The 16,551-nt window shown below is 35.1% G+C and overlaps 4 protein-coding genes across 7 annotated transcripts; 2 read left to right on the top strand and 2 right to left on the bottom strand.

Annotated features, from left to right (window-relative positions):
• LOC104731198 (dihydroorotase, mitochondrial-like) lies at positions 41–2,650 on the top strand. Of its 2 annotated transcripts, XM_010450501.2 has the most exons (9): positions 41–242; positions 423–490; positions 675–823; positions 1,076–1,257; positions 1,386–1,522; positions 1,602–1,767; positions 1,848–1,964; positions 2,053–2,213; positions 2,299–2,650. In XM_010450501.2, the coding sequence occupies exons 2-9, from the start codon at positions 455–457 to the stop codon at positions 2,488–2,490; spliced, it is 1,140 nt and encodes a 379-aa protein (XP_010448803.1). In that variant the 5' UTR covers positions 41–242; positions 423–454; the 3' UTR covers positions 2,491–2,650. The 2 variants fall into 2 exon arrangements, with proteins under 2 accessions (XP_010448803.1, XP_010448804.1); XM_010450502.2 differs by lacking the exon at positions 423–490 and having other exon boundaries at positions 42–242.
• On the bottom strand, positions 2,634–5,048 carry LOC104731199 (probable serine/threonine-protein kinase At1g54610). 2 transcript variants are annotated; one of them, XM_010450504.2, is made up of 6 exons: positions 4,421–5,046; positions 4,037–4,324; positions 3,641–3,958; positions 3,337–3,564; positions 3,057–3,239; positions 2,634–2,978 (listed from the first exon to the last, which is right to left on the bottom strand). In XM_010450504.2, the coding sequence occupies exons 1-6, from the start codon at positions 4,748–4,750 to the stop codon at positions 2,658–2,660; spliced, it is 1,668 nt and encodes a 555-aa protein (XP_010448806.1). In that variant the 5' UTR covers positions 4,751–5,046; the 3' UTR covers positions 2,634–2,657. The 2 variants fall into 2 exon arrangements, with proteins under 2 accessions (XP_010448806.1, XP_010448805.1); XM_010450503.2 differs by having other exon boundaries at positions 4,037–5,048.
• LOC104731200 (agamous-like MADS-box protein AGL19) lies at positions 5,149–9,112 on the bottom strand. Of its 2 annotated transcripts, none has more exons than XM_019234231.1 (8): positions 8,929–9,112; positions 8,552–8,764; positions 6,762–6,840; positions 6,537–6,598; positions 6,333–6,432; positions 5,669–5,710; positions 5,517–5,558; positions 5,149–5,424 (listed from the first exon to the last, which is right to left on the bottom strand). In XM_019234231.1, the coding sequence occupies exons 2-8, from the start codon at positions 8,731–8,733 to the stop codon at positions 5,269–5,271; spliced, it is 663 nt and encodes a 220-aa protein (XP_019089776.1). In that variant the 5' UTR covers positions 8,734–8,764; positions 8,929–9,112; the 3' UTR covers positions 5,149–5,268. The 2 variants fall into 2 exon arrangements, with proteins under 2 accessions (XP_019089776.1, XP_010448808.1); XM_010450506.2 differs by having other exon boundaries at positions 8,552–8,767; positions 8,929–9,111.
• LOC104731197 (ubiquitin carboxyl-terminal hydrolase MINDY-1-like) lies at positions 12,831–16,443 on the top strand. The gene is made up of 12 exons (XM_010450499.2): positions 12,831–13,158; positions 13,360–13,460; positions 13,554–13,633; positions 13,718–13,805; positions 13,901–14,255; positions 14,357–14,411; positions 14,503–14,584; positions 14,738–14,818; positions 14,919–15,002; positions 15,093–15,130; positions 15,270–15,333; positions 16,084–16,443. Exons 1-12 carry the CDS (start codon positions 12,954–12,956, stop codon positions 16,171–16,173), a joined length of 1,323 nt encoding a protein of 440 aa, XP_010448801.1. The 5' UTR covers positions 12,831–12,953; the 3' UTR covers positions 16,174–16,443.

The following is a 16,551-nucleotide window of genomic DNA, read 5'->3' as shown; positions in this document are numbered from 1 at the left end:
GAACCTTTCTTTACTCAATGTACAAGTAGTTAGTTTAGTTGTCTGAAGTCCGAACCATAGCTGTCCGGTTTAGTTCCGGTTCAATTTAATTTCATTCGTTTTCTCGGTTTAGTAATTAGACCACTAAACGCCATCGTTTTAATCCAAAACTGATTCTGACATCGGAGACTGACTCCATTCGTTAAACAGTGGTAACCTTCTTCTTCTTCGTTCGTCCCCTTGAGGCCATCTTCATATATCTGGTATGTGTATGAGTGTTGTCTTTGCATTATTTCGAATATTTGATGAACTGGGGTTGCATCAATTTAGTGGCTTTTTTCTAATAAAGATCGAAACTTTTGTAGACTAGAGTAAAAATCGAATCAATGGTTGTTTGGTTCAGTTGTTGAATGTCTTTTGTCTTATTTACCCTTTTTGAACAGGTGAAATCTTGCAAAGCCTTGAGATTTTTGACATGATAAAGACTTTGGTTTCTCCTTGTAGTGTATATGTACTGTGTCTCCTCCTCCTCCTCCTCCCCCTCACTCTTGCTTTTGAGTCTTTGTTTTTAGTTTACCTTACCCATTTTATTCAATCCACGTGACTCAATTTTTAGTTTTATTTAAATGTAGTAGAAAGCATATAGTTGTCCACACATGCGTCTGTAAAAGTCTTGTGTTATTCTCTGTATTTAGGGATTTGGATCTCAGAAACTGAAGTTTGACCGATCTTGTAAGAAAGTGAAGCCAAGAGCAGTAAGAATGGAACTCACAATCACTCAACCTGATGATTGGCATCTTCATCTCCGTGACAATGATCTTCTTCAGGCTGTTGTTCCCCACAGGTCCTGACAATTTTTGTTTTTTTGTTTTATTTTTCTTGGTTTGCTTTGTTTTTGCAGCTGTATGATTTTGAGTATAACTGTTTGTGTGTGTTTCTATTTGTCACATTACTGTTTTGGTTGTTGTTGGTGTTTGATATAGGAACAATTGTTTGTTTGTTTGTTATGTATGAGATCGTCAATTACAATTTTTTATATTTTGTTGATGCTTGTGTTGTACTTGATGGTTTAAGGGTGTCTTGTAAATGTGTGTAGTGCGAGTACTTTTAAGAGAGCGATTGTGATGCCAAATCTGAAGCCGCCTGTTACAACTACTGCAGCTGCTATTACTTACCGGGAATCTATCATGAAAGCTTTGCCATCTGGGACCAGCTTTGATCCGCTTATGACACTTTATTTGACAGACAAAACTCAACCTGATGAGATCAAGCTTGCAAGTAAGTACACCTGTTGCTTTTTTTCCATCATGTTGCAATGTGGTCTGATACATTTTTCATCTTTCAGATTGAGATTCTACTTGCGACTGTTTAGTTTTATGCTCATATTATATATGCTCCTTTTTTAGGGGAGAGTGGTGTGGTTTATGCGGTTAAGTTGTACCCTGCTGGAGCAACAACCAACTCTCAAGATGGTGTCACGGACCTTTTTGGAAAATGCTTACCGGTGCTAGAAGAGATGGTTAAACAAAACATGCCTTTGCTGGTAAATAAATCACACAGCACATTATTAGATTTGTATTTTTGTCTTTTATACTGTCCTGTCTGAGGAATGTTTTTATTAGGTTCATGGGGAGGTCACAGATCCGAGTATTGATGTCTTTGACCGCGAGAAAATCTTTATTGAGACAGTTTTGCAGCCTCTAATCCAACGCCTTCCACAGCTGAAAGTAGTGATGGAACACATCACTACCATGGATGCTGTGAATTTTGTTGAATCTTGCAAAGAAGGTTTTGTAACTATCTTACTTATCATTTCGTCCTTTGGTTTTTGCTAATCTGCCTAGCTCATAGTCTTTTGTTGATTATAGGGTCTGTGGGTGCAACAGTCACACCACAACATCTCCTTCTCAACAGAAATGCCCTTTTCCAAGGTGGATTACAACCTCACAACTACTGTCTTCCGGTTCTCAAAAGAGAAATACACCGTATGTTCTTCACTTTTCATAAGAACATTAAGATTTCATTTCTTTCAGCAGCTTTCTGAAAGGTCATTGCGTTTACTTAATTGTACAGGAGAAGCCATTGTTAAAGCTGTAACTAGTGGAAGCAAGAAATTCTTCCTCGGTACAGATAGTGCTCCACATGAACGGACTAGAAAAGAAACATCATGCGGATGTGCTGGTATTTACAGTGCTCCTGTTGCCTTGTCCTTATATGCTAAGGTCTTCGATGAGGTAAAACTTTGTAACTTCAAACAGTTTACTTTCCCGGTTTGGGATTTCCTTTTAAGTTCATAGCTTTTACTTCTTTTACATTCAGGCGGGTGCGCTTGACAAGTTAGAAGCTTTCACAAGCTTTAATGGACCTGATTTTTATGGCCTCCCGAGAAACTCGTCAAAGATCACACTGAAGAAATCTCCTTGGAAGGTCCCGGACGTTTTCAGCTTCTCCTTTGGAGAGATCGTCCCTATGTTTGCTGGAGAAACTCTTCAGTGGCAACCGTTGAACTAATGTGGTGGTTTGGAGTTGTCAAATTTTTTTCTCCCAAATCAGTGTACCTTTTGGATTGGATTTTCTTGCGGCTGAGTTATGCTCTGCATTATTTGAGGATTAAAAATCAAGATATTGACCAAGAATGTTTATTTTGTGTTTGAATCTCTTTGTTTCTCCATTTTAATCTAAATGACAGTATAAGTCTCAATCAGAGTGGGTCTTATGCCTACTCCTCCAGATGAAGATGTCCCATTCTCATAAAGGCTAGGCAGGGTTGGTGTTGGGTTAACTCTAAACGGACTCATTGGCAAAGGTATGTGTTCCTCCATATTCATTGATCCACCTAGATTCTGGTCTTCTCTAGATGGGTCGGTGTAAGAGACTTGTGCTATAGTTTCATCCTCAGTTATCATGTCCGTGGATGTTTGCACTTGTCTGGAAGTCTCTTCTTCCTCGGAAGACTTTGTAAATGAATTGTCTCTGCTCGTGAAATCTGAGCACTTTCTCTGCACATACATCATCTTTTAGTTTGAATCTCTTCCAAAACACTCTCAAGAAACTTAGAAACCTAAGATTAGAGATACCTGCACAGGTTTTGTGAGAGAAGAATCTGTAAGTATTGGCTGGACAGTTTGTGATTCGTCTGTTCTTCTAACTTGTGAAGCTTGTTTTCTAGTTTTGTCGCGCATTTGAATGTTGATTTCCTTACTGGGAGGGTATTTTGGTAGACAAGATGGATCACAAGGCAATGGCTCAGTTTTAAAGTACTGTTTCACGGTGGAAGAAGTTAATCAGTTGGAGTCATAAGAACAACAAAACCAACATTCAACAGTGGAAAACGTAAAGATCCCAATCCAAACTCACCTTGCTCTTGAGTGCACTAGTTGCAGTGCCTCGAAAATCTGGATCTATTGAGAGCAAAGTCTCTAGAAGCGAAATAACACAAGTTGGAAAATCTCTGAATGTCTCTGCTATATGTGATCCATATGGAAACATGGGTCTCAATGGAGCTGACAGTTGTAGCTTTAGTTTTGTCCAGTAATCATCTGAAGGCGATCCACACAACTTGAATATCTTGTGCAGTTGATCTGTCTTGGAATATTTAGAAAAGTTTCTGAGACTTTACTTCTGTAGTAAGAACAAGATTGATTGGAATGTAATGGTTTACCTCGTTTTTTCCAGGAAGTATAGGCTTTCCAGCATATAATTCACCTATGACGCAGCCTGTGCTCCACAAGTCGATCCCAACACTGTAATGAGAGGCTCCAAGCAAAAGCTCAGGAGGTCGATACCATAAAGTTGCTACATGCGTCGTCAAGGGAACACTGTTATGAGGATCGAAGAACGTAGCTAACCCAAAATCTGCAATCTTAAGGACTCCATTAGAGTTGATCAGAAGGTTTGAGCTTTTTATATCCCGATGGAGTACATGATTAGTGTGACAATGATCAAGCCCTCTTAAGAGCTGCCTCATATAGCATTTAACCTGACAGAGAAGAAGAGAGTACCTGAGAATTTAACACCAAGTAATGAAGAGAGTTTGAACAGACGCGATTAAAAGTACCTGAGGTTCTGAGAATTGGTTACCGAGTAATGAAGAGAGTCCCAAGAGGTCATGTTTCATGTACTCAAAGATCAGGTAGAGGGTAGAGGAATCGTGGTCTACAAGCATTAAGCCTTCCAGTTTGATGACGTTGGGATGATCTAACTTGCGCAGGATTATGATCTCTCTGGCTATACACCTGATGCTTTCTGAGTCGTTGAGATCAAACCGGATTCTCTTCAAAGCTACGGTCTTGTTACGAATAAGATCTCTAGCTTTAAACACCTTACTGAATGTTCCTCCCCCAATCTGTTGCAAATACAGAGAATATGTCTTTTCTATCAAATGGGAATCAACAAAGAAAGGTAACGACAGAGAAAAAGAAAGAGAAAGAGAAAGAGAGACTTGTTCTTGCTTCTCGAAGTTAGATTCACGGCCAGGGATCCAACCGACAAGAGCTTCATCAGCTACGGAGATAAGCCAAGATGGCCAACCGGAGGCAGCTAATTCCGATGTACGAGGATGAACATTAACAACAAGAACGCTTTCTTCTCTCTTCAGTTCCTTGGGACAAATATCACTCATCTTCAACAATTCTGAAACCTTTGGGGTTTGATGATGACCATCATCATCAGCCATTCTTCTTTCTGATGGAAGAGTATGGAAGCGAGGACGGCTTTCCGCCAACCCTTTTGTTGCCGGTTTCTTTTTCCGAGAAGAAAAGATGCAACCCATATTTGGGCAAAAGCCTTGAAACCCACGGCACTGAAGTTGTTACAGAAGAAGATATAGAGAGAATATAGAAAGTGCAATAAAGAAACGTAAACTAAACAATAAAAGAAAGTGAAAGGAAAAAAGGAAATGTCAGATGTCTGAATAGAACCAAATTCGCCGGAAAGCGACAGTACGCAATCCCACCACTTAGCCGTGGACCCCTCTCTGAAAATGCTATGTCGCTAATCATGTTTATTCTCTTCATATTTAGGGATTACGTAACTAATGGTTAACCTTTTTTGGTTTACTTCGGTTTGTTTTTTATGTTATGATGATCATTGTGATTTAGAACCAAATTCCTAGATTTAGACGAAACAATATCATAATTTTAGAAGAACAAACAAGTTTAGCTTCCTTGATTAAGAACAAATTAATACACTATGTTTAGAATTTATTGAATATCACAGATTTTGGACGAAAATATGATACAATAAAAAAAAGTTGATGGTTGTTGATACATTCGTTTTGAAGTTGTGAGATTAGTATTGAGGAGGGGTTTTCTTGGATTGTCTTGTCTCAGGAGGTCCAATGAACAAACCAGTCTCCACTTCCATGTTGTCATTGTCATCTATGTTCACTTCTGATGATGATAACGTTGATTGCGATGATGCTACTGTTGCTCCCATTCCAAGCCACTTTTAATTTACAAAATTCTTAATCAGAAGCACATTTACGTTTTATACTAGTAATATTAGCATTTAAAACTATATATAAACTAAAATCGTACCGTCTCCTTCAGTTCTTTATTTTCCTTGACGAGTTTCCTCTCCTAAGGTTTTGACAATGAACAGATAAGTTTATGTCATTATAAAGTACATATGGTGTACTCACTAATACTTAGAGAAAGAAAAGAAAAAAGAAGACTGTATTTTGATTTACCTCTTCCTTCAACTTCTCAATTTGTTCACGAAGTAATTGGTACTGAAATTCAATATACAGAGAGATGTAAGCAAATTTTCCTCATTAATATATCCTGTAGGAATCGTTAAAACCATACATATATCCTACACTATCACTATCAGTGCATGCATATACTGATATACATATATAGTTGAATCGCTGATACTCATTTTTATTGCAATGTTAACTTGAGGATGGATGATAATATATATGATTAGTAAGGCCATGCAAACCATGCTGACTTGAGTATGATATCGATGATATCAGTTATAAATACATGCATGGAACGACACAAACCGCAATCACATCAGACGTATGTATGCTAGATGGTTAACAGAACAACGTTTTGGCAATTGGCATAATAATTAAAAGAACCTATGATTTTCTTATAACGTACAAACAAATTGAATTTTTGGTTTGACTATATCTTTAACATGTGTATAACATATAACATAAAATACAACATATCATCAAAACATCATATTCGCAAAATCGCATAAAAACGAGAACTACTCCTAATTTCATTTATCATAGGAAATTGAGCTTGCATGTGAATGTATGAATGAAATGGATGATGTTTTCAAAAACTTCATATATGAACATTTAGTGTGATATATCATGCGGACTTAATTGTAAATAATACCTTCTTGGCTCTTATCCTGGTCAAGCTTCGCTCCAACTGATTCTCTAACTGTTGCAGCTCCTCGATAGAACATTTATCAATGCCTTCCCCAAGCAATTTTCTGCAAATTTACTTATAATCAAAATACCTTACACTAGCTAGTGTCTAATACAATCCATATAAAATTTCTCATAAGATAGTACTATATATGAGCTAGTTCCAAACCGTTTAGATATCTCTAGCTGTTCAATCTTTTTTGTCAAGCCATGTGTTTCGTCTCTCGCTTGCTGTCAAGTACGCAATAGTAGTATGAAACATTTAAACCCACCACACACACAAAAAAAATCTAGTAAAAGATTATTCATCCGCAATGCGTGAAACCCAAAATATATATGAATGAGGACTGATTTTATAACAATGAAAATTTTGGAAAAGAGCATATAGTTTTACCTGAGAATTAGCATCTCCCTTATGGTTAATCCCGATTTCTTTTATTCGTCTCTGATATCGTTCTATTGTTTTTGCTATACTGAAAAGAATCAAATAAAAATAAAAGAAACGAAAATGTGGAGTCAAAACGTTTTCACTTCAAATTCCGAACAAGCAAAACCAATAGCTTATAAATGGTATCAGAATGTTTGTGACAACAAAGAATCAAAAAAAGTTCTGGTGAGTTCATATATAACAATATTGAGATTATATACATAAAATGTGTAAAAGAGAGACAGAGAGAATCATACGTAAGCATGGTTAGTTGCATTTTCCCAAAAGTTAGGATGTTTCTCGAGATCATATCTTATATACACATGACGTACTTTCGACACCAAAATATTCTCAAAACAAAATTTGGTTAAATGAAAACAAAAGGCTTGTTTCTTTACTTTAAAATGCATGAAATAGTAAATAGCAATATTGAGATTTATGATACAACATAATGCGCTAATATTATACATACACATTTACAGAGACAGACAGATGTATATACATAGATGCACATGGACATGCTCCAATCTACATAGATATTAATAAGCTTTATTCTTTAAAATACATTAAACAGTGGGTTAACACAACTGGATTCTGTGGTTAATAGTGCCTAGTTAATCGTGATTAAATTTCTTTTGGCTTTGCTCAAAAGACACTTAAGTACACTTACGATGTTGAAGTGTCTAATCCTTCTACTCTAATGTTTTAATCAGCATAAATTTATACCGAAAGAAATCAGCATAATAACCCAAAAAAATATAAATAAATAAGAAACCATAAAAAGAATGAATATACAATTCTGATCTACACACATGCGCTGACTCCATCACTGCTATTTGTGGGTAAAAAGTGAACCAAAATATCTCTTTGTTGCCACATTTTTACAGATCTATACTTACATCGATAATGCATATTCACACTTATACGATATATATAGAAGCATCAAGTATATACCAGAATACATGTACTCACCACATGACTGTTCACACATAAATGAGTAATTTATCCATATATTTCCAACATGTGTGTAAAAGTATTCAATAATGTGTAGGAATATATCTATACATATTCTATTAACTATATTGAACCATGGTAAAATCAATCTCACGCAAACAGCCAAACACACAAACACACGGTCTAAATAAGGAAATTTAGTGTTAGTTCCAAGTATTGCTAATTTCCTAATTTATGAAGATAGGCTGAATCGTTCATATATAAATAGGCCTTATTTGACTAAGTAACGACACTATACTTAAAAAGACTTGATATTGCTAATTTGCTATACATACAAAAGCAACTATATTACATAGCTAGCATTGAAGTCTAAATGGACAAGTATCAATTATCTGTAAACTAAAAGCTGCTACCATATCAAAAAGATCTCTCTTGATAAAGAAAGTCAAACAGATCAACTCATCTACAGCGAGAAGTGGATGGGCTCACAACCAAGTACATACAAATTTATACACAAATCATAGGTTGTAGTGCCATAAAAATCTGGTGACTACATATTGAAAATAAGATCATTAGTTTTAATCCTATTAAAAAAAAATACTCCATTTTCTTTCTCCAATCTACTTTAAAAAAAATATATATATATACCATTATCTCTATGATTAGATCTTGATAATCAATCATATAACCAAATGCAAATTCATCGAATCTATTATATAATTACGGAGTAAATGAGACCCGGATTAGCATCTCAGTCGAATCTGATAGCACGGAGACTAATTAAAAACAAAAAGGAGACATACCTAGAGCTAGAGAACTCATAGAGTTTGGATCTTGGAGAGAAGATGACCAAAGCAACTTCAGCATCACAAAGGACCGACAATTCGAAGGCTTTCTTCAGAAGTCCATTTCTTCTCTTGGAAAACGTCACTTGCCTGCTCGTTGCGTTCTCTATCCTCTTCATCTCCGTTTTGCCCCTCACCATCCTTTACTTCTAATTGATTCCTTATCCAAATCTTCTGTTTAAAATCACACAAGAAAAGTTTATGTAACTCAAAAGAAAAAAAAAATGAATAGTGACCAAGAACATCAACAACAATCTTTCATTTAACCATTTTAATAAAGAAAAAGATCTATAAATAGAATCAACCAAAAACTGAAGACGGATTTCGAGATTTACCCTCTTTGGATTGATGTTTTCTCTTTGTGTATATATGAGAGCTGAGTGGAGAGAGAGAGAGAGAGAGAGAAAAAATAAATAGAAAGATTTTTGGGAAGAGGGTATGTGATTACAGATTCTTGGAAAGCCCTAGATTTATGATGGAGGAGGAGGAGAGAAAAACAAAAACTAATAAAATAAAGAGAGAGAGAGAGAGATATATATAAAAAGAAAAAGTTTTTTTTTTCCTCTATATGATTGATATATTTGACAATTTGCCATTTTCTCTTACGCCTATAACCCTAGCTAGACCTGGCTAGGATAGCAGTACATCACTTTTATTTTTAGAAATAACATTACGCAATTTCTTTCTTCTTTTGGTAAAAAACTCAAAAATGAAAACTGAAGGGCCAATGTGTTTATATAATAATAGTAATAATAACATGTACAATAATTGTGGGCGGGGTAAGAATAATAATTTTTCCCAATGAACTGACAATGAACAATAATCATTACTGTTTGGTAAATAACTACTACTCAGGTAAAAATGGAGATATTTATATATGGATTGGTGTGTAAATTGCAGCTTAACCGTGTGGGGGAACCGAAGGCGAAATTGAAGGTAATGGGGGAGATCTTGGCACGTGTCCAGATTAACCGACAACCTATAGATCCGGTGTCCGTCAAAGTATAGGTTTAAACTTTAAACTATTGCGCACCTGATGAGGGCAGCCATCATCATTGTTCCCTTTGCCAGCTCCTCTCGGACAAATAAGTGCTTACGCACGCACACCGTCTGATCGTCTCTTCTCTCCAACCGCACACCGTCCGATCTCGAAACCCATATTCTCTAGTATAATTAAAAAGACTTCGAGTACACAAAATGGGTTAAAGCATATATTGTATACTTGTGTAAGATAACGTACGTACTTTTTCGTGACTCTATAAATCTTCCTTTGTATTTATCAAGTAAGTAGTCTACATACATAAAGTATGATAGTGCTAAGACTCTCACATCGTCATATATATGGCCCCCTAATAAGATAAGCTTACAGAGAAAGTTTGAAACAAACTTTTGTTTTAACAAATAATTTTAATGCCAAAGATGAATCAGAAAACTTTACGCAAAAGAAAATAAAAAAGCACAGAACTTTAATCGTTGTGATATAAGTTAAATAAAAAACAAACCCGTCGGGACGTCCGTACAATCGACGTTAATTATAACAACGACCCATAAGGCCAATTAGATAGCAACAAAATGACACATGTACATGGTTTCACGTGGTAGCTATAGCTTCGACTCTTGTTTGATGCGCTTCGTAACACCACTTCTTCTTCATTGCTTTTTTTACTTTATTCGTTTCCCGTTTTTTAAATATTTTTAATAACCTAAGCAAAATTAGCATTAGCAAGTGGTTATCCACTATTGGATGCTTTTTTACAATAATAATACGTAAGCTAACATTTGTTTATTCTTCCATATCTCGGAACAGGTGTCGCACGCTAGGAAGGACCACATCCCTTTCACCAACATGTGCATTCAAAATGCATTTCCTATTTTCCATATGTAAACATGGAAAACAAAAAAAAGAAAACTATGCGAGAGTGAGAGAATCAATGTAATGATTTATAATGACAAGTGTGGTTAGCTAAAAGTAGTATAGTTTACATCCAATTTTCCCAACTTCCTTAATATTTCAATTAGGTAATCCCATATTTCTACTATTCTTTCACTAAGCTGGTTCAACGATCTTGGTGGTCTAATATGATCTTAGCATAATGTAAGAGCTAATTTATTATTATGGTTCAGATTATATATTACTGGAAAAGTTATAAAGGGATTTATCGTGGTTAATTAATCTCATAAAATTTATAAACTCTATCATGTAAATGGAGCTCCTCAAAAATATTGATTGATCTCTAAAAATCCATCGTTAGAATTTTTTATTCACTGCTATCAGTTCAAATATTCGCCTACGCGTGTAGTTCAAGTAGTGAAAAAATTGATTTTATACGCGTCATCTTGATGGAGCCAAGAGATACTACGGGTTAGCTTTTTTAATAACCGTCACAAAAACTCCGGTTTAGTAAACCATTCTAGTCACGGTTTGATTTAGTTCCGGTTTGGTTTACTTCTAGATCAATTTTTTTTTCTTTCTCATCGCCCAATGCTTTATATATAAGCCAAGTCAGTTACTCCCATACTCACTTTTTTAGTATAGCTGAAAAAGAATTGAATCAGAATCTATCCCTAATCATTTAAAAAGGATTAAATCAGAAACTATCCCTAATTATTTTACTTAACACAAACTATTCCTAATCATTTAAAAAGGATTTAAATCAGAAACTATCCCTAATCATTTTACTTATGAAGGGAGAAGGTACTTACGGGTTTTCAAATCTCGAAGAACCAAGCGATGGTCAATCTCCATTTGGGCCTCCAGTTCTCTTTTTATATCAGCATTTATCTTGGCTCCCTTGGAGCCATCTGAAACAACGACCTCGAATGAAATCTCGCCGACATAATGGTTCCTATGGGATCAGAAGTGATTTTCAAACTTCTCCATTAGAAGAAAAACATCACGAAGCACATGGACGTTCTCGTTATCTACGTATCCTTGGATCCAGTGACCATCGCCAATTAAAGTCAGGTTCTGCAAAAAAAAAAAAAGTTGTATAACGCGATTTTGATAACAACGGTTCTAAATAAACAAACATTCTGAAAACGAAATAATTGATTCAGAGCGCAGCGAAGCCAAATTCATACATCACCTTCTCCATGGTTTTTCGACACTTGGACGACAGGGAGGGATTTGAGGAAACAAACACACACTAGATCTGAAAAGATTGTTAAAAACAAATCTATACATGTTTTTTAGGGTTTCACTAGGTCCAAGCCCAATAAACTCAATATGAAAGGTCATTGATGGGAAGAAGATATCGGATATTAATATTTTGGGTAAATCTAGTTCAAAATACAAAGAGTGGTGTTAAATTTATATTTTAGAGTATTTTTAAAATTACTTGTTGTTACTCAATTGGTGATTTTTAATAGTCTTCTAAAATTATATATTATTCAATTTCTAAAATTATTTAAAATAATTTACAATCTCTTGTTATTCAATCAATGATTTATAAAATCTTACTTAAAACCTACTGTTATTCAAAATATCACAACTTTTTTTCAACAATGCTACTTCGAATGATTCTACGAAATTTTTTTACATTAAGTAATTTTTTCTCTATAAGATCATAACTTATTTTCCATATGAAAACATGGCAAAAAAATTAAAAAAAAAAAAACTATGCGAGAGTGAGAGAATCAATGTAATGATTTAATCTAAAAGTAGTATCTTGGTGGTCTAATAGGTCTACTTATCTTTTCCCAACTTCCTTAATCTATCAATTAGGTCTTCCCATATTTCTACTTATCTTTCACTAAGCTGGTTCAACGATCTTGGTGGTCTAATATGATGATCTTAGCATAACGGAAGAGCTAATTTATTATTATGGTTCAGATTATATATTACTGGAAAAGTTATAAAGGGATTTATCGTGGTTAATTAACCTCATAAAATTTATAAACTCTATTATGTAAATGGAGCTCCTCAAATATATTGATTGATCTCTAAAAATCCATCGTTAGAATTTTTTTATTCACTATCAGTTCAAATATTCGTCTACCGTAGTTCAAGTAGTGAAAATTTGATTTTATACGCTTCATCTTGATGGAGCCAAAGAAGAGAGATACGGGTTAGATTTTAATAACCGTCACAACAACTTCGGTTTAATAAAACCATACTAATCACGATTTGATTTAGTTCCGGTTTGGTTTACTTCAAAGATCAATTTTATTATTTTTCTCGTCGCCCAATGCTTTTATATATATAAGCCAAGTCAGTTAGTACCATACTCACTTTCTTGCTTCCTTCTTTGGAGAACAAAATTGTTTCTTCTTCGATTTCTCCGAGACGATTTAAATCTCAAAGAAGCACTTCTCGAATTCGAGTGATCGTCGTCGTCGTGAACCTTCTCCGTCTTCGTCAATGGCGATCTATCATTCTCCTCCTGCTTCTCCGAAATCGGATCCCCCTCCTCCCGCGGAAGAGACGAATCAAGAATCGCAACTGAAGGAGAAGAACGAAACTCCGAAGCAAGTCTTTTACAAGACGAAGGAGATTGTGTATCGAGGACGATCGATGCGTATCGTACTCCAAGACAAGAACGGACCATGTCCTCTCATTTCCATTTGTACGTTCTTCTTCTCTCGCTAGGGTTTTTGAATCTTTGATTAGGCAACGGAATTGGAGAATGTAGATTTTGATTAGGGGTGAAATTGATGTTTCAGTTGTCGTTTCTTTGGATTAGATCTGTGAGTTTTTGTGTTCATCGTCGTCGTCGTTGTGGTTCTCTGTTTACAAGTTCTTGTTTGTGAATTGTTTTGTTTTACAGGTAATGTTCTTATCTTGAGAGAAGAAATAAATCTAGGTTTTGGCTGTGTTGATGTATCTGAAGATGATTTGCTGAATCATGTGGCCGACGTATTCTGTGAAGTAATAATCCTTGACTTACCTTCTTCACTTCTTTCCTCTTTATCTTGACTCAGAATGAGTGTATTAATCTTCTATTTTTGTTTCTCATGGCAGAGAAATGATTATGAGTGTATTGATGTTGAGCTCCTCAAACGCCTTGCAAAGGGAATAAATGTCGATATTAAATTCGATAGGTTAATCCTCCTTTTTTTTTTTGTTGATATGTTACAACCTTTTGTTTAATCTCCAATATCATAATGTTTTTTACTTGTTTGCAGCATTAAGGGTTTTGTGGTTACACCTGAGCTTGCTTTATTCGGTTCACTTGGTATTCCTTTGTATCATGGATGGATAGTTGATCCTGAGGTACATCATTATGATTGTTTTTATTATTTTTCAATTTGTAGTATTGGAATAGTTTTCGATATATATGATTGCTTTTCCTCTGCTTATACCTCCAGGATTCGGAAATCGCTACTGCAATTGGAGGCAGATCTTATGATGCTTTAATGACTGAGCTTACTGCCTTGGATACACAGACTGTTAAGGCTCCAAGCTGTAAAAGTAGTGAGGAATGCTCTGTTGATTTTCCTGTGTCGGTTACTGCGTCTGCAGAGCATGGTAGATTGCGAAAGGGAGATATTGAAGAAGAAGAAGCCTTGTTAAGAGCCTTGACATTATCTGGAAAGGAAGCATCTGGTTTTGATACTCACAGAGACTCAAATGAAGCAGAGGAGGCTGTGTCTGAATCCTCAGGTGAAGCAGAGGAGGCTGTGTCTGAATCCTCAGATGTAAATGGGCTCACGCAAAAAGAGGGTAAGCTCATACACATGCATTTTTATATCTATTGTGGATAAAGATAACTCCATACATTTCCTAAGTTGATCAAGAAAACTTCACCATGGTTGAATTTTCAGGTGAAGTGATCAAAGAGTTCTTGAAAGATAATGCCAGTCAATTAACTTGGGATGGGTACGTGATTCTGTTGTTTGCTTACGAAGATTTTCTGTAATTGGCTAGACTGGTTATATCTTCATAATTATTGATCTTTCATTTCCTCCAGGCTCTTTAACTTGGAAGATGACCTTAAAGAAGATGAACTTTGTGTCTTGTACCGCAACGATCACTTCTCTACCATGATAAAGGTTATTTACTTATATGTAAAGCTGTAGTGTTTTTTTTTTTTTGTTCCCAGTCTTTTGTATCGATAATCAGGAAGTGATTTCAACAGTCTATACATAATATCTTAGAAGGTTAATTCTAATTTCGATATTTTCTTTTGCTCTCTCATTTTGCAGCATGATGAAAAACTCTTTACTTTGGTTTCTGATCAAGGCTATCTGATGGAGCAAGGCTTGGTTTGGGAGAGATTAAGTCAGGTATTTGAGAATTATGTATTAAGCTGTCCTTGTAAAGAGAAGATGAATTTTTGCTATTTTCAAAGTCTCCTGATTGCAAATGGTTTGGTTTGGTTTTCAGATCAATGGCGACTCTGTCTTCATGACTGGTAACTTCTTTGTCTTCAAGCGTGCCAGTTGCACAAGCCGAAAATGGGATACTGAGGTATGAACTCCTCCTGCTTCTGCTTTTTGTTATAATAGAACATGGCTTTTACTAATTTAGATCCTTTTTTTTTTTTTTTGTCTTTCTCAGAATGTTATCTCCGGAATCAACAGCAGTGATGATAATGAGTAAATATCTCTTACTTTACACCTTCTGATCTCTGAGGACTTAAAAAAGTCAATCTGTTTAGACTATTTCACCCTTTGTTTCTACATCTATAATCTTTTTAAGATTCTTAGTCTTTTTTTTTTTGGTTTTTAATGGCAGTCTGGATCTTCAAATGGCGAAGGAGTTGCAGCGTCAAATTTGGGCTGGAGAGACTGGATCAGAGGTATAGGTGACTTTAATACTTGCAAGTCCTGATATATCATCTCAGAATATAAAAACTGTCGTAAAAGTGTAGAGAAAAATATAGAAACAGAACTCATTCTCATATATACTCTGTTAGTTCTATAGCACATGTACATTCTCGTGGCTTTCCCCAAAACATAAGAAGAGATGAACCTTTATGCCATTTTATCTTTCTCTTGTTTCCCTACTTCTGCTTGTCCTTTGTTATGTTTTCCCATGAACATGACCGAGGACCTCTTCTGCAGTATGCTCTTGTACCAAACTGCTATACCCTTGAAAACCTTTAAAAAGTTAAAACAACGAGCAAAACACTAAAAAACTACATAAGAATTACCTCAAAAGTAAGATAGCAAAAAAAAGTAAAATGTAACAAAAACAAACAAAAGGAAAAGGTAACAGCATATGGTTTATATGCGTTTTTACTGAATACATTGATGATGAAAACAATTAACCAGATTCACACCATATATACCAAGGTTTAAAAAGAGTGAAAGCAGTAACCACCCAATACGATTTACTCTTGGGTAAATTTATGGGACGACTGCAATATCAAACAAGAACGATCATGATGCATAATAATATAGTAATCGCAAAACTCTCAAAATTTATTTGAAACCACCAGATGTTAGTGTAAATGGTACATCTTTTACAATTGAAACTGTGTCAAATTAAGTGAAACAGTTTAAAGGATGGATAGGATGTGTAATAATTGTGTGATATATCTCTTCAGGTACCAATAATAACCCTCAAGCACATATCTTCTTCAACACAAAGATGGAAAGAATTCCTAATATGGGCAAATGGACGATCTGAAATATAACTCATGAAGCATTGGCCCCTTACCACTTCTGCGTATGTCTTTCTTCTTTCTTTATCTTACTATCGTTTATCTTCTTTTTTTAATAATTATTGGCTTTACATAAATGTTTTAAGAGTAACCAGCAATCAGAGCTTTTTGAATTTGTTTGTTTCTCTTTTTATAATTGGCTTTACATAAATGTTTTCTGATGGTTTGTTTCTCTTTTGTAATTCATTTTGCTCATATGTTACAGATTTTAATTGAATTCAATTAAAATAGAATCATTTTATATACTTGAGAATACCTTTTTACAGTGGAATCAGCTCTTTTAACAGTTTGAAATGCCCTCTTTCCTTTATGCAAAAATAGAAAACAAAAATGATGATATAACATGAACAA

This window comes from Camelina sativa, chromosome 12 (assembly GCF_000633955.1).
Source record: "Camelina sativa cultivar DH55 chromosome 12, Cs, whole genome shotgun sequence".
NCBI classification, from domain to species: domain Eukaryota; kingdom Viridiplantae; phylum Streptophyta; class Magnoliopsida; order Brassicales; family Brassicaceae; genus Camelina; species Camelina sativa.
The sequence above is the reverse complement of the archived record's forward strand: the minus strand, read 5'-3'. Positions and strand labels throughout refer to the sequence as shown.

What these genes read in the sequence shown, in the direction of transcription:
- LOC104731199 (XM_010450503.2), bottom strand. Translation starts at nt 4,750, where the DNA reads ATGGGTTGCATCTTTTCTTCTCGGAAAAAGAAACCGGCAACAAAAGGG. An exon ending in ACCAATTCTCAGAACCTCAG is followed by an intron (nt 3,959 to 4,036) that starts GTACTTTTAATC and finishes CTTCTCTGTCAG; the next exon opens with GTTAAATGCTATATGAGGCA. An exon ending in CTAGTGCACTCAAGAGCAAG is followed by an intron (nt 3,240 to 3,336) that starts GTGAGTTTGGAT and finishes ACCGTGAAACAG; the next exon opens with TACTTTAAAACTGAGCCATT.
- LOC104731198 (XM_010450501.2), top strand. Translation starts at nt 455, where the DNA reads ATGATAAAGACTTTGGTTTCTCCTTGTAGTGTATAT. An exon ending in TTTCTCCTTGTAGTGTATAT is followed by an intron (nt 491 to 674) that starts GTACTGTGTCTC and finishes CTCTGTATTTAG; the next exon opens with GGATTTGGATCTCAGAAACT. An exon ending in TGATGAGATCAAGCTTGCAA is followed by an intron (nt 1,258 to 1,385) that starts GTAAGTACACCT and finishes CTCCTTTTTTAG; the next exon opens with GGGAGAGTGGTGTGGTTTAT.
- LOC104731200 (XM_019234231.1), bottom strand. Translation starts at nt 8,733, where the DNA reads ATGGTGAGGGGCAAAACGGAGATGAAGAGGATAGAGAACGCAACGAGC. An exon ending in TATGAGTTCTCTAGCTCTAG is followed by an intron (nt 6,841 to 8,551) that starts GTATGTCTCCTT and finishes GATTCTTTTCAG; the next exon opens with TATAGCAAAAACAATAGAAC. An exon ending in CCAGGATAAGAGCCAAGAAG is followed by an intron (nt 5,711 to 6,332) that starts GTATTATTTACA and finishes ATTGAATTTCAG; the next exon opens with TACCAATTACTTCGTGAACA.
- LOC104731197 (XM_010450499.2), top strand. Translation starts at nt 12,954, where the DNA reads ATGGCGATCTATCATTCTCCTCCTGCTTCTCCGAAATCGGATCCCCCT. An exon ending in GTCGATATTAAATTCGATAG is followed by an intron (nt 13,634 to 13,717) that starts GTTAATCCTCCT and finishes ACTTGTTTGCAG; the next exon opens with CATTAAGGGTTTTGTGGTTA. An exon ending in GCCGAAAATGGGATACTGAG is followed by an intron (nt 15,003 to 15,092) that starts GTATGAACTCCT and finishes TGTCTTTCTCAG; the next exon opens with AATGTTATCTCCGGAATCAA.